Here is a 21,858-nt window from a genome sequence, read left to right on the forward strand (position 1 = left end):
GAAGTTAAACAATGAAGTTGTTACAATTCATCCTCTGCGGACCATGATTACAGTATATATGTACAAATGTCACGGCTAACCCAAGTGTTGGACAACCGACTGGCAGACATTGCCATCCATACACAACATTAGATAGTAACAGGTCATGCCCGAGACCTAACCCAGGGTGTAAACTGTTTGTGAGACGGAGAGCGCAACTGCTCAGATAAATCTTCATCATCGTCACTCACTGAGTTGAAAAATAGATTTTAATTTACTTTGCAGGGTTCACAGCAGGTTTGCAGCCACCAGCTGCATTAAACTGCAGAATTACCCTCAAATTGTTCTGCTACTGTCTCCTGTTTTCAATCAACCTCCATCCCTGTATTCTTTTACCTCTTATGCCCTTGGCTAAGTCTTCAGAAAAGGCACTTCACCCGCTCTCCTCTTATTGTCTTTTCAGTTTCCCCACCTCTTGTCTTCAGGATGTGAATCATAACCCACTACCTTCTTTTTCCCCTCTCTTTTCCTCTCCACTGTTCTTTGCCCTCACTCTCTCTCCTTTTGCCTTTTTTCTCATCTGGATTTCTAAATCACGACAATGTCTCCTCTCATTCGTATCCCTCTTTCCTCCCTTCCTCCTCCTTTTCTTTCCCCACCTCTTGGGTCCCTGGATGCTGATCATCCCCATGTCCTCAGAGTGGTCTGTCAGCTGGCAGTGGAAGCCTTGGTCCTGAAGAGTTGTTCTGATGTGGTTCCAGTTGTGTTCCGCTACACCACCTCCAATGGCCAGGTAGTACGCATCACCTGAAGCAAGGGCGGGAAACGAAAGCAATAAGCAGTGAATACAGAGGAGTGTGCCGGAAACATTGAAAATGAAACAACAGACAAATACTGACAGATAAAACAGCACATAAAGTGATAGCGACATCAAAATACAAGAGAAGATAGAATGATGGGTAGGAGGATATAATAGTGAATACTACAGACATAAAGTATTGATAGATACTGGGAGACAGGACAATAAAAAGAACAGTATACAAAAAAAACAAGATATGACAGACAGATAAACAATTAAAATGACAAAAAACATGACCTTGATGGAATGAAAGAGAGAATAATTGAATAAAAGAGAGAGAAATTGATCAGTATAGCAGACAGATATGAAAACAATACTCTCTTTCTCACCGTTGGACTGCGGTGCCAGCGGCAGGTTGGCAGCACCAGGCTCCAGTCTGCTCACCGTCAGGTCAGCCTCCGTCCCTCCTCTCGTATTCAGCATGCAGGTATACACAGTGGAGCCTGAAACACACACAGACAATTAACTTGTGTCGCGGACTTTAGAGGCCAAACTAAAGTCTGCAGTCTCTTGAAACAATGCCAAAGGAAATTTCACAATAAAAAAAAGAACCCAAATTTGAGGTCAATCTTCGATTTGTAACTGATTCTTTGTCTTTCACAACTTGCTTTTAAGGGTCAACTATTACAAATCTCTGCCTCAGACATATTTGTAAAATAGTTACGACTGAAATACGAATACCGTCAAAGCTGAGAACATCACTGAACAAAACATAGTCATTATGAGAATATCATCAAAATAATTCCCCAGTGAATGAAGTATGCATCTAATTACAGGAGACGGAAAAAAACACTAACATTCCCGTAATCCGTTGGCCAAAGTTGCTGAGTGACATGCTCAAAGTGACATGCTAAAACGTGGCCTTTCCCCAGTCACCTCTCATTTTAATAAATGAGTGTTACGGTTTCATTCTGTCACTAGTGTTAAAGAAAACTGTGTGTAAATGTGTAAGCGAAGCATAGGTCGGCCTGCTGAGACAATAAATGCTCTCGGGGCGAGTGTGACGGCTGTAAGTGCTGCGAGTGAGAACTGGATGCACAAAGGAGAGAGTGAAGGACAAAGGGACCAAAAATCGAGGTCACACCATGTGTCGAAAAAGCTTTTGAGCAACTACCTTCGTAGGCGGGGTGAGATCTGGTTGTCGTACTTAGTGGAGGATAATAACGAGTAAGTAGATGTTAGCACAAAAATGGAAAGACATAGGCTGCAGAAAATAAACAGCAGCTGTGAAAGCTTCAAGTATCAATAGATACATGTATCCTTATGATGTAAATGTTGAATGCACAATATAATGGCCATCGAATAACGACACTATCAGCGTATTGGTTCCCTCACATGAGCCTAATTTTCAGTATGCAATTCGGTCTGCCATCAGGTGATCTCCTGGGGAAACGAAGGCTAGCACAAAGGAAGTGCGTCAACCTTTACTCAACAAAAACAGGAAGAGGATAGCACTTCCCCTGCTAGCTATCGATAGCTATCCCGGGTTCCCAAAGAGAATCAATGTAAGTTTCTTGCAATTATTGTCCCCAGTAGCAGGAATGGTGGACTGCGAAACCAAGTAGCAAAGTGTGTCCCGAGGTGTTGGTAGTGGCTAGGCTCTGGAAAAAAGTTGTCTGTTTCCATTGTAAAGGGTTATTCCAGCAATTTAGTGTTGCATATATCCTGAATGTCCTAGTATTCCCCTGTAGTCCCTTGTCGGGACTTTACAATTCCTGGATTTAGTATATATTTGTCTGTATGTGCCTCTGACACGTATAATCCTAGATTAGGTTTATTTTATTTTCTGATTCCCCCTCGGACCTATCTGTACATATGGCTCTATATAAAAACTATTTGTGACTTTCTACTTTGTATATGTATACAAACGGTTATCAGCACAGCAGTCAACATGCTTTTAAATGACTCTTCTTTCCCTCTAGTGTTTTCTTAACCTATGGCACCTAAATTATACTTAAGTTGTTTATGTAATACCTTTAAATTATACATGCACGTCTATTCATATTCATGTTTTAATTTTCCTTGTAACAAGGACATCTTGACACATATAAATGTTATTAGATGATAATGATGTTATTGTTTATTTTGGAAATACAATGAAAGTCAAAAGTTTGGAATCACCTGTTATAAGCATTTGAAAAGGTCTCAGTAAAATCTTTTTAGAGACTATAAACTGGTATTTGCTATTAGTGGTATTTGAGATTTTGTGGAAGAGTGGCCTGTTTTGCTCCTGTGTTGGCATCTTGATTAGTCTCCCTATCCATGCATCTGCCCTCTTCATTCTGTCAATCTTCTCTCCCATCTGTTTGTGCATTTGTGTGTGTGTGTGTGTGTGTGTGTGTGTGTGTGTGTGTGTGTGTGTGTGTGTGTGTGTGTGTGTGTGTGTGTGTTCTCTCGCTGCAGTAGACTGACCTGGCTTCTTGTTGACATCAGCGGTGAACAGCCAATCAGCCGCCTTCTTCGCATCTGGTCCAGTGAGATAGAACTTTCCAAAGTAGGACATGTCAAACACTGCCACACCATGTCTACACGAGAGGCACTCACTCTTAATCTGCAATAAAACAAAAAGAATTTAAGCCTTTAAGTTGCAGTTTATATCCACGACTGTCCAAAATGTTGTCACTCATCATTTCACCCTATTAGACATTGGTGTGAAATTGCCATAATTATCATATGAATACTTGGCCAAACACGTGTTTTGTGGGGTGACAATGACCGTTGACCACCAAAATCTAATCAGTTCATTCTTGAGTCCAAGTAGATGTTTGTGCCAAATTTGTAGAAATTCCCTCCAGGCGTGCCGAAGATAAATGAGTCTCCCTCTTGTTGCCAAACATTACATTTCTAAAATATTTGGATCCAGATCCTTAAAGCAGACATTTATCACTGTAACATTAAAGGGAAAACTAAAAGAGAGATTCTGATATCAAGGTTGGTAATTCTCCCCGTGTGATCTGCCTTCTGAGCTGCAGAGTTAGTTTGGCGTGCACATTATGCACCATAAACTTCACTAACAGTTCCCTCATCACTGCCGGTTGTCCATGATTGTTATTTCCCATGAGGACATGTGTTCCCTTTCCTCACGGGAGCCTTCAGAGAGTGTTCACACTCATCTGGCAACCCGGAGGTTTTTTTGGGCACATAGGCTTTGACAAAACAGGAAGCTGAATTTGATTAAATTACATTGTTCTACCAAGTAACACACATGAACACACACACACATTTACGCTTGGTATCTTACCACGTCATGATGTGGAGGGAAGCCAAAGGTGTACTCTTTTCCCAGCAATTTGTTGTAGTTGTAGTTCTCATTCTTCTTAATGTCATAAGCCCCGTAGTAATCATAGTCTTCAAGCTGTGCAATAACAAAGACAAACAAATAGTTAGAGGCGTAGTAATCATCATTGTCTCCATGTGCAGATAAGGACAAAACATTGGGCCGGATACTGTGTCAGTGTCGTCCATTATTGTCAGTCTTTTCTAACAGTCCCTCTCCAGCGAGCCTAGTGGAAAAATTTGCATCTCAACTGTTTACGTCTATCCAAGTGCCTATTGTCAATATGTGGTTGTAAATAAATCATTAGCGTGCACATGCTTGTGTACAGTGTATGTTTGTAGAGTCTCACAGGAGCGGGCCCGTCTTTGTTGAACCAGCCCGGTCTTTCCCAGCCGTGTCTCTCCTGGAACACACAGCCCTGCTCCGTCAGCACCTAGGACCCACACGGCACACACAGACACAGAGGTTAAACCAGAAAGCACACAGCGCAGAATGTTTACTATTTAGCGATTACCTTCGAAATCGTTGAAAGCATAGGCCAAAGTTGGGAAATTGGGATGTTTAAAAAAAAAAATGAAAACCATATATTCACAGAATTGCACAGTCATGCATTTAATCGAATAGTCAGCAATTTCACTCTTCACATCTACAGAATTGCTCACATCAATTGGCAGAGCAATGACAGCGGCGGAGTCTTGCTCATTCTAACTGCTGTTTTAAGGCAGTACTAACAGCAGAACCGGCTCTAACTACAACACGGACATATTATGAGCCTATAAAGTTGTACTGGGGAAACTTGCTCACAAAGAGTTGCGTATTTTCACATCAAGCAGATAATACATCTTCGCAGTTTCATCACTATAAGCAAACACCTTTCTTCCTTAGAGAAAGCTAACCGCGTACCATACAACATGATGGACAGCACATTGAGAAGTGATGGTCAAATGCTATTTTCGAAAAAACTATTGCAAATATAGTACACTTGTTAATTTTGTATTTCTTGACTGGTGTTGAAATCAGATATTTCAGCACTCGCCATCGTCCTTATTAAAACCGACAGTCGCCCACAGTTAGTAGGTATGTGCTGCTATGCTCTCCTCCTAGCAGGCAGCTAGCTGTCTCTTGCCAGAACTTCCCACACCGAGCTATATTTACCACCCGTGCTACCGAGGTGGAGGAAACGTGTGAGCAGCAGTGTCAGCGACGGCCTGTTTGTACTCTGAAATAATGTTGTATTGCCTCCTAAAAGCAGACAGTCTCATTACTTGCACAATGACAGCTAGTCACAGACCTTAACTACCTCTTAGTCATAATACGTAGCAATTTGATTAGGAACAAGAGCCAGTATGGTGAACAAAATCTCATTTAGAAAATAATTACACCTTTTCAGTGTTTTTTCCCTTCTTTGATCTGCCAACTGCCTACATTTATCTGAGGCTCTCCAACAGTAGGAAGGCTAGTTGCTAGGTGATGGCCCTCAATGAGTGATTAGCAGGGGTCGAATGGGCTTGCAGCCGAGGATCGGACCAACCCAGCCTCACAGGCACTGTGGTCTCCTTCGAGCTACTGTCTGTCTACCTGAATGCAGTTATGTGTGTCCGTCCTTTCAGTGCAAATCTGTTGCCATAATTATACTGAAGATAACATACTAATACCTGATCCTGCAGCCGTTATGCAAATTAAAGTGTTTTTATGCTGGCTAGAGGAAGCTCTCCTGTAATAGTAAGGATTTTAGTCTTAATGGTACAGTATTGTACAACCAGACAGAAAATGTGTCACGGCCGCATGCTGAACCAATCTTTTGAGCCTTTGAAGTGTCATAAGTTTTACATTAGATAAAGGATTGCTTTTTTTGCCATCAAATTACAAGCAGTCTAAAGGGTACCAGGATTTGCTTATCAGCAGGGCGAATGTGATAAAACTGCTCTTCTTGAGAGTTATTGCAGATAGTGGCATTTACGGCACTCAGCCGGTGTGTGGTCTTTAGAAAGAAATGTTCCGGTGCTTTGACGTTCATCATACGTCACGAGCGTCTTGCTCTTCAAAGAGGTGGAGCTCTCTTTATAAACCCTCGGAGGCCTAAAGAGCTTGAAGCAATATTTGCATTATGCTATAAGGAAAGTTTGTTTTTTATATTTGTGTTGTTTCTATTTACAATAATAAATCACATAGTAATGAATCCAAAACACAACTGGACTTTGTTCTTCTTAATTTAAGCATTCATTATGGAGACACAAGCTTCTAACTGAAAAAACATTTAAAAAAGTTACCATCCCTTCATGTCTTTGCTCATTCTGTACAACATCTTAAAAAAGCCCTTTGGGGAATCTGGTTAATTATGCATGAAAGTTGTCAGGGAAGCTAAATAAAACAAGCTGTAAGTAAGCAGTAGGCATGATCTACAAAATACATTGACAACATTGCTAATGCAATCTGTGTGACAGTAATCTGTTCTGAAAGAATGCCTGCACGCGTGAGCGGGTGTAGAAATTGCAACAGTTAAAGGTAAATGAAGTCTGGAACAGGAAAGCGAGGCGAAGTGGGTCATTAATGCATAAAATATAGTGGCGAGGCCCATTAACAGTTTGTGTCGGGCGAAGGAAAGAAACTGAAAGACATCCGAGACCAAGCTACCAAAGCTAAGTGTATCATTTATAGTCAAGTTGGCAAGGAACGCATTAATAAATGTAGCTGCTGGGGATAAGTTACACTAACTCCAGTGTGCCTGAGCCTGAATCAGCTATTTGCCTCCCGATTTGAGCAGAGAAGACGTAAGGGGAGAGAGAAGGGGAGACAGTCTGTAAACATACTGAGAGTACTGACAGATGATATCTTTGCAAACACTTGCATCACCAGTACTTCAGGACTAGCTTGGCAAACATTATCAATGATCTCCATTTGCAATGTAAATTAGATTTTTAGCATTAACCACTGAAGTGAACTCAATTCAATTACCTACTGCGCACATTCATGCACACTTAGACGTTGAAGCCTGCACAACCTGGGGATCCAGCTACATCGTTTATATGTTGATGTTTGCTGTCTCAATTGTCCAATCAGATGCTGCAGTTCCAAAGGTTAAGAAGAAACAGCGACACCTCTTTTTCGTTCTCAGACAAAATTCAGATTGGAACGAGAACAAAGACAGTGACAACCGCAAGAAGAGAGAGATGGAGAAACAGACATTAAGTATGAATAGGAGAGGAAATTGTGTTGGGAAGGATGTCAAAAAGAGAGAAGATGAGAGACATATGAGTGAAGGCCGTGGGTGGATGCATGGGGGGGAACTGAAGAAGGAGTGGAATGAAAGGCTTAAGGAGAAAAACAAGAGAAGAAGTGAGTCATACAACCTCTAAAAATATAGGGAGTGATCAAAGATGACTGGTCAGGTTGTATGGCAGCAAAGACGATCCTGTGACTTTAAGAGGTGAACTGGTTTCGTCTACGCTAGGAAACCTCGTCGATATGGGGCCAGAAAGTTGGCCCCCAGCTTTGCTCAAGCCAAAAGGTGTCTGTCTGTCTAAATCCTGAGATACACAACGCTGCCTACACATTTTCAGTAGAAGAGTGCTTCAACAGAGCCCAGGTTATGCTTAATGTTTATCAGATCGAGGACAAATACATATGAATATGGTTTCATAACATCGCAGGGAGAGGCGACAGGATAGGAGGTTTTTGTTTTCCTTTGACTAATCAGACTTTACTTCTTTAATATAAACACAAACACTGTGTTTATTAAATTTAGGATTCAGGAAAAAAATACAGGAACAACCTTCATTCAATATAACAGAGACAGACAAAATAACAAGAGAAGAGCCTTTGTGGAGTTATTGTGTGTATTGTCTAATCCTAGTATAACATGTTTAAAAATATATTCATAGTTCTTTTCATTGCTATTTTCTATCATTTCTAAAGTAATAGTTGGTAGATTTAAGAGGAGGGAAAAAGTGTCTATTAAACCTATGGTGACTCATCAAACTGCAGTGTAAAGGAGTGCGACGAACAAACAAGAAAGACGCACATCAGGGTTGTTTCCTTGAACTCTACCTGATGAAAAGGATCCTTTCTCATGTTTCGGCTGGCCAGCGGCTCATCAAAGGGGAACACCACAGAGTAGTTTTTCGCATACGACTCATGGCTCCTCTCTCTGATCCAGCTTGTGTTGGCCGTCAGCGAGTTATGGAAACGCCTGAGACAGGAGGGAGAGGAAAAGATGAACGCTCAATAAAAGTCACAATCAATTCAGACTTCATTAAAAACATAATTATTCGGATTCCTGCTGTCTTTTAATAAAAAGCCAAACAGAAACTCAACAGAAACCATGTTGTGCTTAACAGAGCGGTGCCATACCTATGAAACCTTCTGTGATCACCATCACTGCTCAAATACTGTTAAGTTTCACCTCTGTATGTTTGTAGTCTTAGTGTGCATTGATGTACCTGATGTCGTAGCCATACATATCCTTTTCAGGGCGGCCATGTATGATCCAGTGAGCCAGCTCTCTACCACAACCACCTCCCAGCATCATGCCTGACAAAGACACACACACAGAAACTGTTATGAAAAGCATCTCAAAATTCCCATGTTAACTAATGCTGAAACGAGTAGACAACAACTCGAGCCAGGGAGGTTAAAGTTGCCTCGGCAGGAATCATTGTAAAGACCAGAAGGAAGTGACAGACAGAGGAAGCTGTCGACAGAGCGGAGGTGCGGCTGTGCAAAGCATCTTGGTGGGCACTGTGACGGGCAGGAATGGGTAGTTTTTTCCCCAAAGCATCCTATGGCAAAGCCAACGGAAAGGAGAAGCTAGAGTTGGATCAGAATGAGATACGAGCTGAGGCTCCCACCTGGACCAGATGGGAGCATACGGAAACCTTGCAAGATCACCTGGACAGAGCTCTGGCGAACCGTCTTATTCCAGAAGAGGGGCACCATGGAGCATATAGTCAGTTGCTGCCCAGGCATTGAGGGGGGTTTGGTGCCGGGGCTTTGCTGGCCATTCGCTTCAGGACCGTCTCAAACTCCATGGAGTACAAAAGACAGAAGAGCCACCAAAAACATCCTGAAGGGTGCCGACCAGGCCTTGCGAAGGCTGTGGATCCAGAGGGGGAATCCGTAGAGCAGGGGCTGATCACCCCAAACTGGGTCACCTGGGTGAGGGTGTCTGTTAATTAAAGATCCGAAACACCCTATGACCCCGGGTTCATCACTGAAGACGTGTCCAAGCAGCACCAGAAAGTGTACTGTACAACTGAATTAAGCAAAAAGGCTATATTTGCTGATTCTATCTATTATTCTTGAATCTGAGTTTTTAATTGAAGAAGTTTGGATTTGGGTTTCGGGCTGCAACTACAACAATTATTTTCATTATTCATAAATCCGTATTGGAATAATCATGTAGTCGATGAAATCTCAGACAAAAGAGACAAATTACAGACAAATTATCTACTAATGAAAATGACTGTTCGTTGTAAAATCAAAAAGCGTTGGTCACAGATTACTGCACAGGTACACGTTGTAAAAATGAGTGGAAAATCTGAACAAAAACCTGGTTCTTCCATTCTCTCTCGCTCTCTCTCTTCCATTCCATTCTCTCTCTCTCTCCTATTCCATTCAATATCTCCCATTCCATTCCATCTATCCTATTATATTCCATCTCTCCTATTATATTCAATTTCTCTCATTCCATCTCTCCCATTCCATTTATCCTATTCCCATTCTCTCTTTCTCTCTCTCCCATTCCATCTCTCCAATTCCATTCCATTTCTCCTATTCCATTCCATATCTCCCATTCCATTCCATCTCTTCCATTCATCTATCCTATTCCATTCCATCAATCCTGTTATATTCCATCTCTCCTATTATATTCCATTTCTCCCATTCCATCTCTCCCATTCAATCACCCCCATTCCATTCCATCTCTCCTATTTCATTCCATTTCTCCTATTCCCATTCTCTCTCTCTCCCCCTCTCTCTCTCTCTCTCTCTCTCTCTCTCTGATTGCCTGTCTGGAGGACTGTGAGCGTGTCTCATTAGTTTGGAGCCTCTATATGTCACATGAACTACAGAGGATTGTTTTGACCTTTGTTCCATCATTTGACCCTTGCTTACAGCTGCCCCTGAGCAATCTGACCTCATCAGCTGAACCTAGCGGCTGCAGCTTTGTTTTTAGTTTTTCATCCCGACCAACAAACAACACTGGCAATTCAATATTTTATCCATCCGGTCCCAAAACTGCTGGGTTAATGAGCTGCTCCCTTTTAGCAACCCCCTGTCATGTGTTGCTGGTAATTTGCATGCATTGTGTGCATGTTGTGTGCGTGTATACACGCACACAACATCAATATGCAGCAGCACGATCAGTGTGTCCTTGCATCCCTCCTTCATCCCTCCTTCTCCATCTCTCACAGCGTGCCTTCTCCCTTTATCTGTCATCGCTTCACTCATCTGCAGACACTGTCACTCTGGGCCAAGCCTGGATGGATGTTTGAATGGCGGAATGGGTGGATGGATGGGAGCGGGGTTAGAGAGACAGAGGGAGGAGGGTGGTAGGGGGATGATGGAGTTCTCCCAACACTATGTTGAGACAACCAACAAGGTGAGGTGGCACTGATGAATGTCACCAGAGATAACTACACTGATGTGTGAGCGAGTTTCTGCGTGTGAACCCTTATGCTCGTGCTTCCACTCATCTTATCATCCTTCCTCTCTGCCATTGCACTTCCCCCTCCACTTCCCCTCCATCGATATCTCGCTCCATTACTGTTCGTTTATGGTGTGCAAACATTTATTCCTGTATGTCATTATCTATCACTCCCTGTCCTCTCTGCTGTGTTGCTCTCAAATTATTTTTAGATAGTTTCCCTCTCCCTTTCTTCTGACATTTACAGTGATGCCGCGAGTGAATCAAAAAATGCTTTAAAGAGGGAGAAAACATGCATGATTGTATTCATCCATCTCTACCTTAGTAGCCTTGTAAGCATGTTGTTTTGCAGGGGGAAAGACGAAGACATCTCGGTCAAAGCAGTGATAACTCAAAGTCGTACATCAATTGCACTCCAACATTAACAACACTGCTGGCCCCAAGGCTAATTCTTCTGCAGTGGAAATCAGTGAAAATTACCTTGTTTTAACACTGCGTCAAGGAAGTACTCTTTAGCATTCTAAACGATGAGTTGAGATATAATCGGAGTAGCTCCTGGGATAGATATATCAAAACCTGGGCCCCGATTTATAGAATTTGTTGAAAGCCTACCCGCTGCTTGATGACATTTGCCAGAGATAGCTAGTTAAATCCAACAATGCAGAATGTTTATGTTCTTATTCTCTAAAATTGCGAAAGAGTAATTATACAATGTATCTCATTTGTTAAATATACAGAAATACGACCATAATACCAATGAAGGTGCTCAGTATTAAGATTATCAGCAGCATGGTGATATAGATAAGAGGTGCAGAGGCTAAAAGCAATTAAAGAACCATAATCAGAATGAATAAATGCCCTCAAAGTTCATCATGATGGTTTTGACAAAAGTTGCTTGGTAACAAATATAATTCAAAGTAAGCAGAGTTACCGATTGCTTGTAAACCAGAATGAACTCTAGCAAGTAAAACAAAACTACAGAAGGGTCAAAACGTTACCGAGCACTCAGTGATGGATATTTTTAATGTGAATCTGTGGTCTCTGAATTATCCCAATTCTCTTGCCCTGCCCTGAGCCAAATAAGCTGTGTGAGTTAATGTGTGTGTGTGCATGTGTTTTTGTGTGATGGAGTGAAAATGACAGAGGACTTTTCCCGTGCCAGAGGGACAAAGTGGCAGAGGGAAGAAAAAGAGCCGTATGTAAAGAGAGAAGGGAAAAGAGGACAGCATGAGGAAAATACATTGCTGAGCTCCTGCTTTGATAAAACCCAGGATGTTTTGTTTGGGTGTGTGCATGCTGAGTTCAAGTGTGCGTTTGTCAGGCAAGTGAAGGTGTTTGTAATATCCCTGCTGTGCGTGGCTGGTGGAAAATCCTTAATAACCAAGTCACTGTTACCAGGTGCTACATATCGCTGGGCCCATTTCAATGAGCTTGATACCAGCATGACGCATCCGAACTAGAGGACGAGGGGTTGCAATATTTCATCCGCCTCCATTCAAAGAGGATTGTTACATTTGTATTTGCATAAAATACAGCATTGGTTTTAAAAAAAAGGATGTTTTCATGGCATTATTTATTTGTACAGCATAGCGTAAAACCATAAGCAAGACAGGTCCAACCAATACGGTATGAGGCAATATGTATCGAGGTATGTGAGCTACCAACAGCTCAGGGACAGCAGTGTGTGAGCCCTTGTTAACCTGGCAACAGATAACTAACCTACAAACAGACTGATGGACAGAATGAGTTTCTCGTGGATAAGTGGTTGGGGAATAGGAGCGCAAGGGAGAATGTGCTCAACAACAACTACAAGGATCAATCAGCAGTTAGCATCCATCGTACAAAAACTACTTCTGAAGCAGAAAACAACAGAGAAGGTGTGTGTGTGTGTGTGTGTGTGTGTGTGTGTGTGTGTGTGTGTGTGTGTGTGTGTGTTAAGTGTTAGTGTTGAAACCACTGTATGCTCACTCATTAGAGATCCAACCTCTTGTCTTAACAACTTTAGAGCTCGACCCTGTGAACTTTTGCTCTTATGCAGAAAAAAAGCTTTCTCTCAGCCATCTGTTGAAGCTGATGGCAATTGCTTTACCCTTTACGCCCCCTCTCTATGTTTTCAGATGGCTAAGACACTCACAGCTATGCCTGTCTAATGTCAAAGGTAAGCACATCTATGAGTGAAGTGATGGAGAGACTTGGATTGTTGTTTGTGTGTGTATGTGTGTGTGTGTGTGTGTGTGTGGATACAGTTCTGCATTATTCATTTGTGTGTGAGTGTCCACAGAGATTGACGAAGGCTGGGTCAAAGCATGGGTAAAACACTCTTCGGCCATTTCTCCTTGCTCGTTTTCTTCCTGCTTATATTCCCAGCTCTATCATTTCATGGTTCCCTCAAGGGAAAACTCTACACCACACAGTATTTGAACGCATACAACTGTGAGTGATGTGTAGCATTTGTTTCAGACGTTGATGCTCTGACAGGGGATGTCTTTACACTCATGTAAGATGTCGTCCTTGTGCCTCCCTTTTCTTTCTGGGAAAAACTCAATCTTTCTGTCTCTGCAGCGCTTACCAGCACTGTTGAAGCCACAGCCCAGGAAGAAACCTCTGACCTCCGGGGCTTCTCCCATCAGTGGCTTGTGGTCCGCTGTGAATGATTCTGAAAACAGACAGCGAGAGAAACTTTGACAAAAAAGGGATAAAAAAAAGATAAAAGTGGCAACACAAGGAACAAACACAGACTTATCACAGAGGTGACACTATTATTTTTATATATTTTTTCTTTGTGTAAAAGACGAGTAACAATTACGTTTTGTCAATGTCTCACAAGTCTTTACTGTGCTATAAATGGTTGTTAGCTATTAGTTGGTAAAATAATGAATTTACTAAACACACTGTTAATGGTTCGACTCAACAGAAGGCTGGCTTCTTGCTAAACCACAACGTCTCGTATCATCATTTCCACACGTGTTAAATAGGGAAGCTTTAACATGCAGGAGTGGCGACCTGTTTAAAGGCTTGAAGCAAGTAATATACCAATTATTTGTGTTGTCGAGATGTCATTACTGTCAAAAAGTAATACAAAATAACTGCTCACATTTTTCAAATAACCAGCCCAACACTGGTAATAACAATAACATACTAAACTATATAAAGCAAGGTAGGAACATACAACCTAAATAGAAATATATCACTTCATCTGGGATAGTATGCAATACTTCGGGTGCTGTTTGGGGGACACAGATTACTTTTTCTTCTGCACCATGTGATCATTTAAGGAGTTATCAAATTAATCAATCTACACCACCTGTAACACTCGTGAAATCCTGTGTCGCAAACATGTTTTTAAACGTTTTCTATTCAATATCCAGAGCATTAATATATGAGTAATGTGAAGATATAGTGGAGTGATGGTGTCCTGAGCATAGAATGAAGTCACTCTCCCTCTGCTTGTGTTGTAATCCTTGCTTTGTTCCACACTTAGTGCATGTGAGCGTGCAATCCGTGGTTAGCTCATGGCCACCGGTCTGTATTGCTAGCACCGTTACCCGTGAGTCGCCGGCTCAGCCGTTGCCATGTGGAGAGCCGTTGAGGGGTAATAGATAATTTCAGAAATTTGCATTTCACACCTTTAATGTTTGTATCTTCAATTCACCAAGTGTTATAACATGGACGAAGTAATAGAGGAGAGAGAACGCACATTAAGTGCATGAAAATACAAGTGTTATGGTTTTCCAATTGAAGTGAACTGAAAGAGAGTAACTCATACATACTCACACACTTGTGTATTATGATACACATGAAGATGTTCAGCCACATTGAAATACATACGGAGTATGCCAAAATAAATTGTGTTTAACCTTTCTCTTTGCCTGATCTACTCAACTGTAACTCAACCTTAATCCTAAACCAGCCTTTTACGTGATGTAAGGACAGAGGTACTCGTGGAACTCATAACACTCGTGTCATGGTTGAGTGACTACATAAGTGTCTACTTATGTAGTTAATTCACTATTTGAATCGCTACTACTACTATCTCAAATTCAAATGTTCTCTGTACATGCTTTAAAGATTATTTCTGTCTTTCACACATTTCTTTCTCAACTTCTTTGTATTCCATCTTCCTCTGGTCACTCATGTGCGTGTATATTTGTGTAACTGTATGTTTCAGTTCACTTCTTTCACTTGTTTATCTGCAAACAGCTGCTGATGAAAAATCTAATTCAATACTGTAACTTTCGGCTGCACAGACCGGCTCACTTAACCACTTGGGAAACGTAATGTTGCCCGGACGTGAAGTCAGGCTTGAGCTAATCAAACTATCTATACAAACATGACACATAGTCTGCTGGGTTCAGTATTCATGATCTAATGTATCAGTGGAGAGTTGCACAATATATTTTACAAGTGGATACATTTCAGTTTTAGATTAGAATATATGCAATTTAAGAAGTGTCATGAAAGTTGCTTGTTCCCTGCTGCACTGCATAATGTTATAAGCAATTTGCAAGAAGGGCTTGCAGGATTTTCCGAAAAATGTCCGCCTCCGTGAAACTGGTGTGTGTGTGTGTGTGTGTGTGTGTGTGTGTGTGTGTGTGAGAGAGAGTACCTGGTCCACAGACAGTGGACTTGATGCCAGTCTGCTCCAGAGCAGGAACTCTGTTGATGGCACCCTCAATGTGTTGCGTGAATATATCCCAGTCCAGGTCGAACAGGCTGAAGGCAAAATTGTCAGACACCTGGGAAATAAAACACAGCAAAGGTGTATACCAGGACTTGTTTTTTTTTCTAATATTGGCAAAACACATGAGTGTCATTTTTAAAAGGCAGCTGCTCATGTTGGGATGTTTTTAAGGATCATTGATTTCTGATTTGACATATTTTAACGCAAAAATATCCAGATTTTTAAATTGGTTTCACATAGATTTTATGTTTTAAGTAAATAATGCATCTTGCTGAAAAAAAATACATTGATGTTGGCAAAGAGGTGGATCACATATTCCATAGTGACAAAGTGAGGAACAGTTGTGAGGAAATGCAATTTAGAAAAATAAGTCAAAGATAAATTAAAAGTTTACAGATTGTGTATACAATTGTGTGTTTTCTACACAATTAAATACAAAAATACTACTTTAAAAAACAAAAATAGTCAGCTCTGTCTTGTTCATATTTCCCATACAATGGATCCACACTACAGTGGATTGTTGGATGTTCAATGTTGTTGCATCACCTCAAAGTCAATATCTTTTTTCCTGAACACTTTCCAAGTCACCACATGTGACTGCAGATCGCCAACTAAGTGAGTAAGTCACACTCACTGCAGCCACCACACAATCCCGTAAGCATCTGTTGAATCGACTCTTTTTCACCCGGGAATCAACATCTGTCAGAAGCTCCCAGTCCAAGCTTTAATTTGCTCCCATCTGGACCTCTGCAACTCCCTCCTTGTCAGCCAAAAATGGAGCCTTTAGCTCCTACAACTCATGCTGTTCAGTGCAGACCGCCCTTGCCTTAAAATGTTCCCCTCCTACACTAATCTGACTGACTAAGGGTGCTCAAATTGAAGCAACCGCTTGTGCTCTCTGAGATTTTATCAGTCTGGCATTTCTCCCTATATCCTGGTATCACCCCTCCACTTGAACTTCTCCAGCTTGGCTCCTCAGTCAGTGTCTTACTTTCAGAGCGTGACTGTGTTTCTGAGTCAGTGCAGACATATCAGGCTTGATGATATCAACATACGGTCTAAAATGTTAAATATAAGTGATTATTTAAGTTAGACAGACTTTCTGAGGGAGAAAAGACGTCCTATGGCTTACAATTAGTTTGGATTAAGACTTGAATGTCACAGGGATGTGCGCGCTGACAGTAGCTCCTTTCATGTGAACAAAGAGTTTCTGCATTATTACCGAGCACTGACACTCAACCCAGAGTATCTGAGGAGCAGTGCTCTTTGTCCTAGACACCACACTTCTCTCAATCCCTCCCAAGCCATCAATCCTACTCATCTTCACTCAGTGGGCATCCTCTATTCTCTCCGTCTCCCTGCTAATTCTCCTTTCTGTATCTTCTCTTTCTTCCTTCATTCGCCTCAAGACATCAAAGCAACGCTCAGCTGAAGAACGAGAACAAAAGGAGCTGCTTCTGCACAAAGAAATCCCTCTAAAATGTAAAAAGCACTGAGGAGTCTGTAGACAGACAGGCAGACGGAAAGTCATGGAGGCAATATTATCAGTGTCCTGCAAAAACCCTGCTTGATAACTTTTATTCAAGACTGATATATCTTTTGTAAATGGATTTCAAGGCTCATTCTTAAACATGAACAGGTTGAGCAGAGCAATATTTACTTGTTAATGGTACGTGTCAAGGATTGCATTGCATTGTTAGAGCACAGATTTAAAGAATAAACCAATCAATCAAACGGGAACGCATGAGCAGTGAAATGTTTGAGTGTGGAACACCAGAACAAGAAAAAGAGCGAAGATGCCTGTCACCAAACCGGCCAGTCTAGTTAACACACTGCTCTAAAAACGCATCCATTAAGACCAAGACCACCTGTCGATTTAAAAGCTTTTATAAAGATCATTCTCCAAAGGCAACCGCCCCTTTAAATAGTCTGTCTGTGCCCGAAAGAACAGCTTGTACGATTACCTATTATACTTGGCAAAATAGTTGTTTTAATAATTTCCCCTCATCTTCACATCATACAAAAAAAAAAGGCTTTAGTTTTTATATTCCAATAAAAGCAATTTCACCTGTAGCGGAGCTAATAACATAATATAATATACTATACAATCATTGTTGGTGGTGCTAAAAGAGCTATGGGATTGTTAAAATCAATGGGTTTATTGCCTTTGGAGCGTATGCAATGCTCAAACTTTATGTTATGCTCAGATTTACACATTACTTTTTAAAATGCAAATTTGATACTGAGCCCTGCCCAAGGTAACTAGCAAAAAACACTGAATCTATTAGGCCCTTACATTGGTGTGGAAATCACTAATGAATTAATTTATATGTATAATCAGTATACCAACCTTGCCTCAATGCTACCTCAGGTGTATATATATATATATATATATTGTACACTGCTTGCTGCAGGATTTGCAATGTTGCATCCACTTTTTCAAAGACAATTTTTATATTTTAATAACGAAAGAAAGATTTTGGGAAATATGTTTATTTGTTATCTTGTCTTTTCATTTGGCTGAGAGGATCGATGACACCACTCTCGTGTTAGCACACAGCTCCCCTTGTAAACCACACATTGTCACTGTTGCATTTCTCTTCATGTACAAGTAAAACAAATCAGATAGATTGTGTTAATAAGTCAGCTTTTAACTATAAGGTAGTTATTCATTTTTACCTTTGGACAGAGCCAGGCTGTTTACACCGCCTCTAAACTAATAACACATCCTGACACATCCAGCTCCATACTTTAAAGAAATTGTTCACATTTTTAGGGAATAGGCTTACTTGCTTTCCCGGCCAATAGTTAGATGATTTATTAAAACTATTGTGTTTGTACTGAATATGAAGCTATAACCAGAAGCTGGTGAGCTTATCTTAAACCAAAGTATGGAAGCAGTATGGTTGTCATTCGGTTGCCTCCTAACAGCTTCCTAACAATAACAAAAAGAGACTAAAAAGAGACTGGGTCAAACTGACTGAGTATATAAACAGGATTAGAACTTAGTATAGTTCTCAATTGAAGTATTTTGTTTTATGTCATCAAACTCATGCACACACGTAATCAGTCAATACGTAAGGTTTCAGGGTCTGTAAATTATCTAGAGGCAATAATTGTTAATTAGATGATATTCAAGCTTACCTCATCCCAGAAGATGGGGTTCTGTTCATAACCCCCCACAGACAGGGCGTCACCTTGGAGGCGCAGGTACACCGATGCATCATGGTCCCTGACATTTGGCATGTTCTGCAACGAGTGAAGATTAGAGTGGAAACATTAATTAGTCCAAACTAATTGTTTCTCAGTGACAAAATGATGGGCAGATTCATATTTATAATCAAGAGAAATATTCATTATGAGAGTCTCAATCTACATCTAAGAGATTACTTTCTTTGATTGGCAGTTCCAACTGTAACATTAACATTATTAATGACAAGACACATATAAGCAAGTTGATGGTACATCATTCAAGCTGTACCAGAAAATGCTTGGTATTCTAACCAGATAATGAACTAAACTTATGATAAAACCTCATTTCGGCATAACTTTGCTCATCACAAGGAAACCAAAACTAGGTTTTGTGAAAGCTAATTTTCATTTTACTGCACCCAGATTCTTCCATAGTATTTAGTGCTTTTTGGGATCTTACACAGAGTCATACATACAGAAAAGTGTATACAATACAGGACATAACAACCATAAAAGTCTTTATAGCTCTAGTGGCATACCATGACGTGCCTTAACAAACCATAAAGCTTCTTTATGTATGTTATGGCAGCTACTGACACACCATGAAATCTGCTTTCCAAAACACAGCAGCGAGAAGCATTCATCCCCTTGAATCAGAGTAAATATTCTTGTAAATGTGTCTCACAAATAGTTACACTTTACATGTGTGGAGTTATTTGTCAAGAGTGCTTTAAATTCCTAAGTCAATTAGCTCCGTGGGTACAAAACCAAAATACCAGTGAACAAGCTGACATTTGGAAACAGCACGCTAGATATAATAACAGCCAACCTGCGCCTTTCCTCTCTCTACTGTGCCGAGTACAGTCAAGCAGCTTACTCCATGTGATCAAAACTGGACTTCAATACACTCACAGATAAAACCACATCCACCAGTTATCAGCAAGCGTTCTAAAATTCAAACCCACCACAGCGTCAGAGGGCAAACACACACGTATTCACACGCAGACGTGTGGTCAGCGTGAGATGTGTGACCTGACAAGTCGCACACCCAGGTGGGAACAGATTTCTCGGTGGCCTCCGACTGTGTCATTCTGTGCGTGTGGGCTGATGTCTGTGGACATGATGTAGCAGTAATGCTGGTTAAGCTGCTCTTAAACTACATAACACAGAGAAGCTCTGACAGCCCCCCTAAAACCACAGGCTTCTAGAGGCTGAGCATGGTTATGCATGTGTACACTGACTAAAGCTAACACACACACACACACACACACAATTCACAATCAGTGGTAAAGTTTACACAAGCCATGTCAGACATGTGTTGAATCTGCATACAGAGGCCTCCCCAAGGCCCCCTAAATACACACATAATCAGCGTTGAAAGGATACAAATAAATCAATCTCCCTTTCTCTCTTCGACAAATAAGCACACACACTTCACTAACAACATTCTGGACCAATACAGGTGGAAATCTGTAGTGTCACAGTGCCCCCTGGAGGTCATACAGACATAATACAGACAGATGAAGGAATTTCTGTCTCCATGGGGTGTTAAATGAACAGAATCCAAAATATTAGCTATAGTAGTACTTTGCATGAGGATGTATAAATAGTGGATAACAAATGTATTATGTAAGGTAAGCTTCAAGCCTTCCTTATAATCCTAAATGTGACATCTTACAATAATTGTCACAAGGTAATAATGGCTTGTGTCGTGACAGTACTATCAGGTTTCATAGAGCTTTGAAAGGTAATAAGTTGTTGGAAACACCATGCTGCTTTATGTTGTCAGAAAAATGTATTTGACAATCTGCTTAGAATAACACATACACAAATATATGACACTATACACCTATGAGTAATCATAATGTTACAGAACGGCTTAATATTTTAAGAAAACAGAAAACAGTATGGCTAACTTTAAGTTCACATGCTACATGGTCACAGTATGATTAAAATGACCCCATACTGAGACGTACACAAACACAAGTAGCACAAATACTGTTTGTGGCCCAAAAGACATCTTAGATACAGATTTGTACACCAGAGAGTATGTTCTTGCCTCTGCATGAGCTCCATAAAGCAAACACATGACAGAATAGAGCCATTATAATCAGGAGCCACTTATGTGATTGATTGATAGTATTTTTTCAGGTATGACACATGGAGGTCCTACCTGTATGCCTTCAATTCTCTCTGTCACCACATAGGCGTGATGCATTGCAACAAGAGGGACCTTGACTCCAGCCATTTCCCCCAGCTTGGTGGCCCACACACCTGCATGTGACACACAAAGACACACATATTATAAGAATGCCACCTTTAAATGTAGATAAATACAATTTCAGGAAAAACACCTGTAAAATTGCAGCAAATTGTGTATTTTGCTTTAAGTTTCACGACTCTCAGCAATCTCATGGAGATTCTCCAAATATCACCTTGAATTGCATCCAGAATGCCTCAACCTGTGTCAAATAAAACCCAAATCCACTTCAAGTTAGGTAGCTGATCTTGTCTGAATCTCACCTGCACAGTTCACCACACAAGGCGTCTCAATGGTCCCATGAGGGGTCTCCACTGCCTTCACCCTCTTCACACCGAAGTCATCAGCCCGCACTTTGATACCGGTCACAGGGCAGTTCTCGATCACCTGATTAAAAGACACACTTTAAAAGGAGGTTTGGTTTTTCCATCTCCTGTATTATAACTTGAGTTTGAGTTTAGCTCCGAGGATCGGCCCAACTTTATCCTTTAAAGCTAAAAGGTCAGCCAAAGGAATGGGCTGGCCTCTTTACCAAGAGAGAGTGGCATCGTTTAAATGGTATTCAAACTTAAGAGTGATCAAGCAACAGCCAGATACACAGCGTCGTGTCCATGAATAGAACAAAACCTGATGTATTACTGCTGGTCCAGGAGGAAAACCACTAGTCAGCAGACAAGCGCTTATTACCTTGGCTCCCCTGGCGGTGGCAGCTCTGGTGAGGGTGGTGCAGGTGCCTGCTGGGTCCATGGTGCCATCTTTTGGTACATACAGGGTTCCATACAGATCATCCACGTTCATCAGAGGATACAGGTCCTTGGTCTCCGCCGGTGACAGGACATAGGACTCGATACCATACACTTTACCGAGCTAGAAAGGAGAAGAGATCGTCAGTAACAGCCACTGGGATGTCTTCTCAGCCTGTGAAGATGTTTGGGCTCGCAGAGGACCTTCCAAACTTCAGACGGAC

General features: G+C 41.2%; 1 protein-coding gene across 1 annotated transcript in view; it reads right to left on the reverse strand.

Annotated features, from left to right (window-relative positions):
- The window catches only part of sardh (sarcosine dehydrogenase), a gene marked incomplete at its 5' end in the record, with an annotated part of 33,475 nt that overhangs the window by 9,600 nt on the left and 2,017 nt on the right, over positions 1–21,858 (reverse strand). Inside the window, 13 exons of the mRNA XM_079235573.1 lie at positions 639–786; positions 1,168–1,281; positions 3,251–3,389; positions 4,080–4,193; positions 4,465–4,548; positions 8,163–8,304; positions 8,555–8,645; positions 13,328–13,414; positions 15,365–15,494; positions 18,584–18,688; positions 20,805–20,905; positions 21,155–21,278; positions 21,579–21,758. Of these exons, the coding sequence (XP_079091699.1) occupies positions 639–786; positions 1,168–1,281; positions 3,251–3,389; positions 4,080–4,193; positions 4,465–4,548; positions 8,163–8,304; positions 8,555–8,645; positions 13,328–13,414; positions 15,365–15,494; positions 18,584–18,688; positions 20,805–20,905; positions 21,155–21,278; positions 21,579–21,758 (1,559 nt within the window). The remainder of the gene's footprint in view (positions 1–638; positions 787–1,167; positions 1,282–3,250; positions 3,390–4,079; positions 4,194–4,464; positions 4,549–8,162; positions 8,305–8,554; positions 8,646–13,327; positions 13,415–15,364; positions 15,495–18,583; positions 18,689–20,804; positions 20,906–21,154; positions 21,279–21,578; positions 21,759–21,858) is intronic.

Source organism: Taurulus bubalis (assembly GCF_910589615.1).
Source record: "Taurulus bubalis genome assembly, chromosome: 19".
NCBI lineage: Eukaryota > Metazoa > Chordata > Actinopteri > Perciformes > Cottidae > Taurulus > Taurulus bubalis.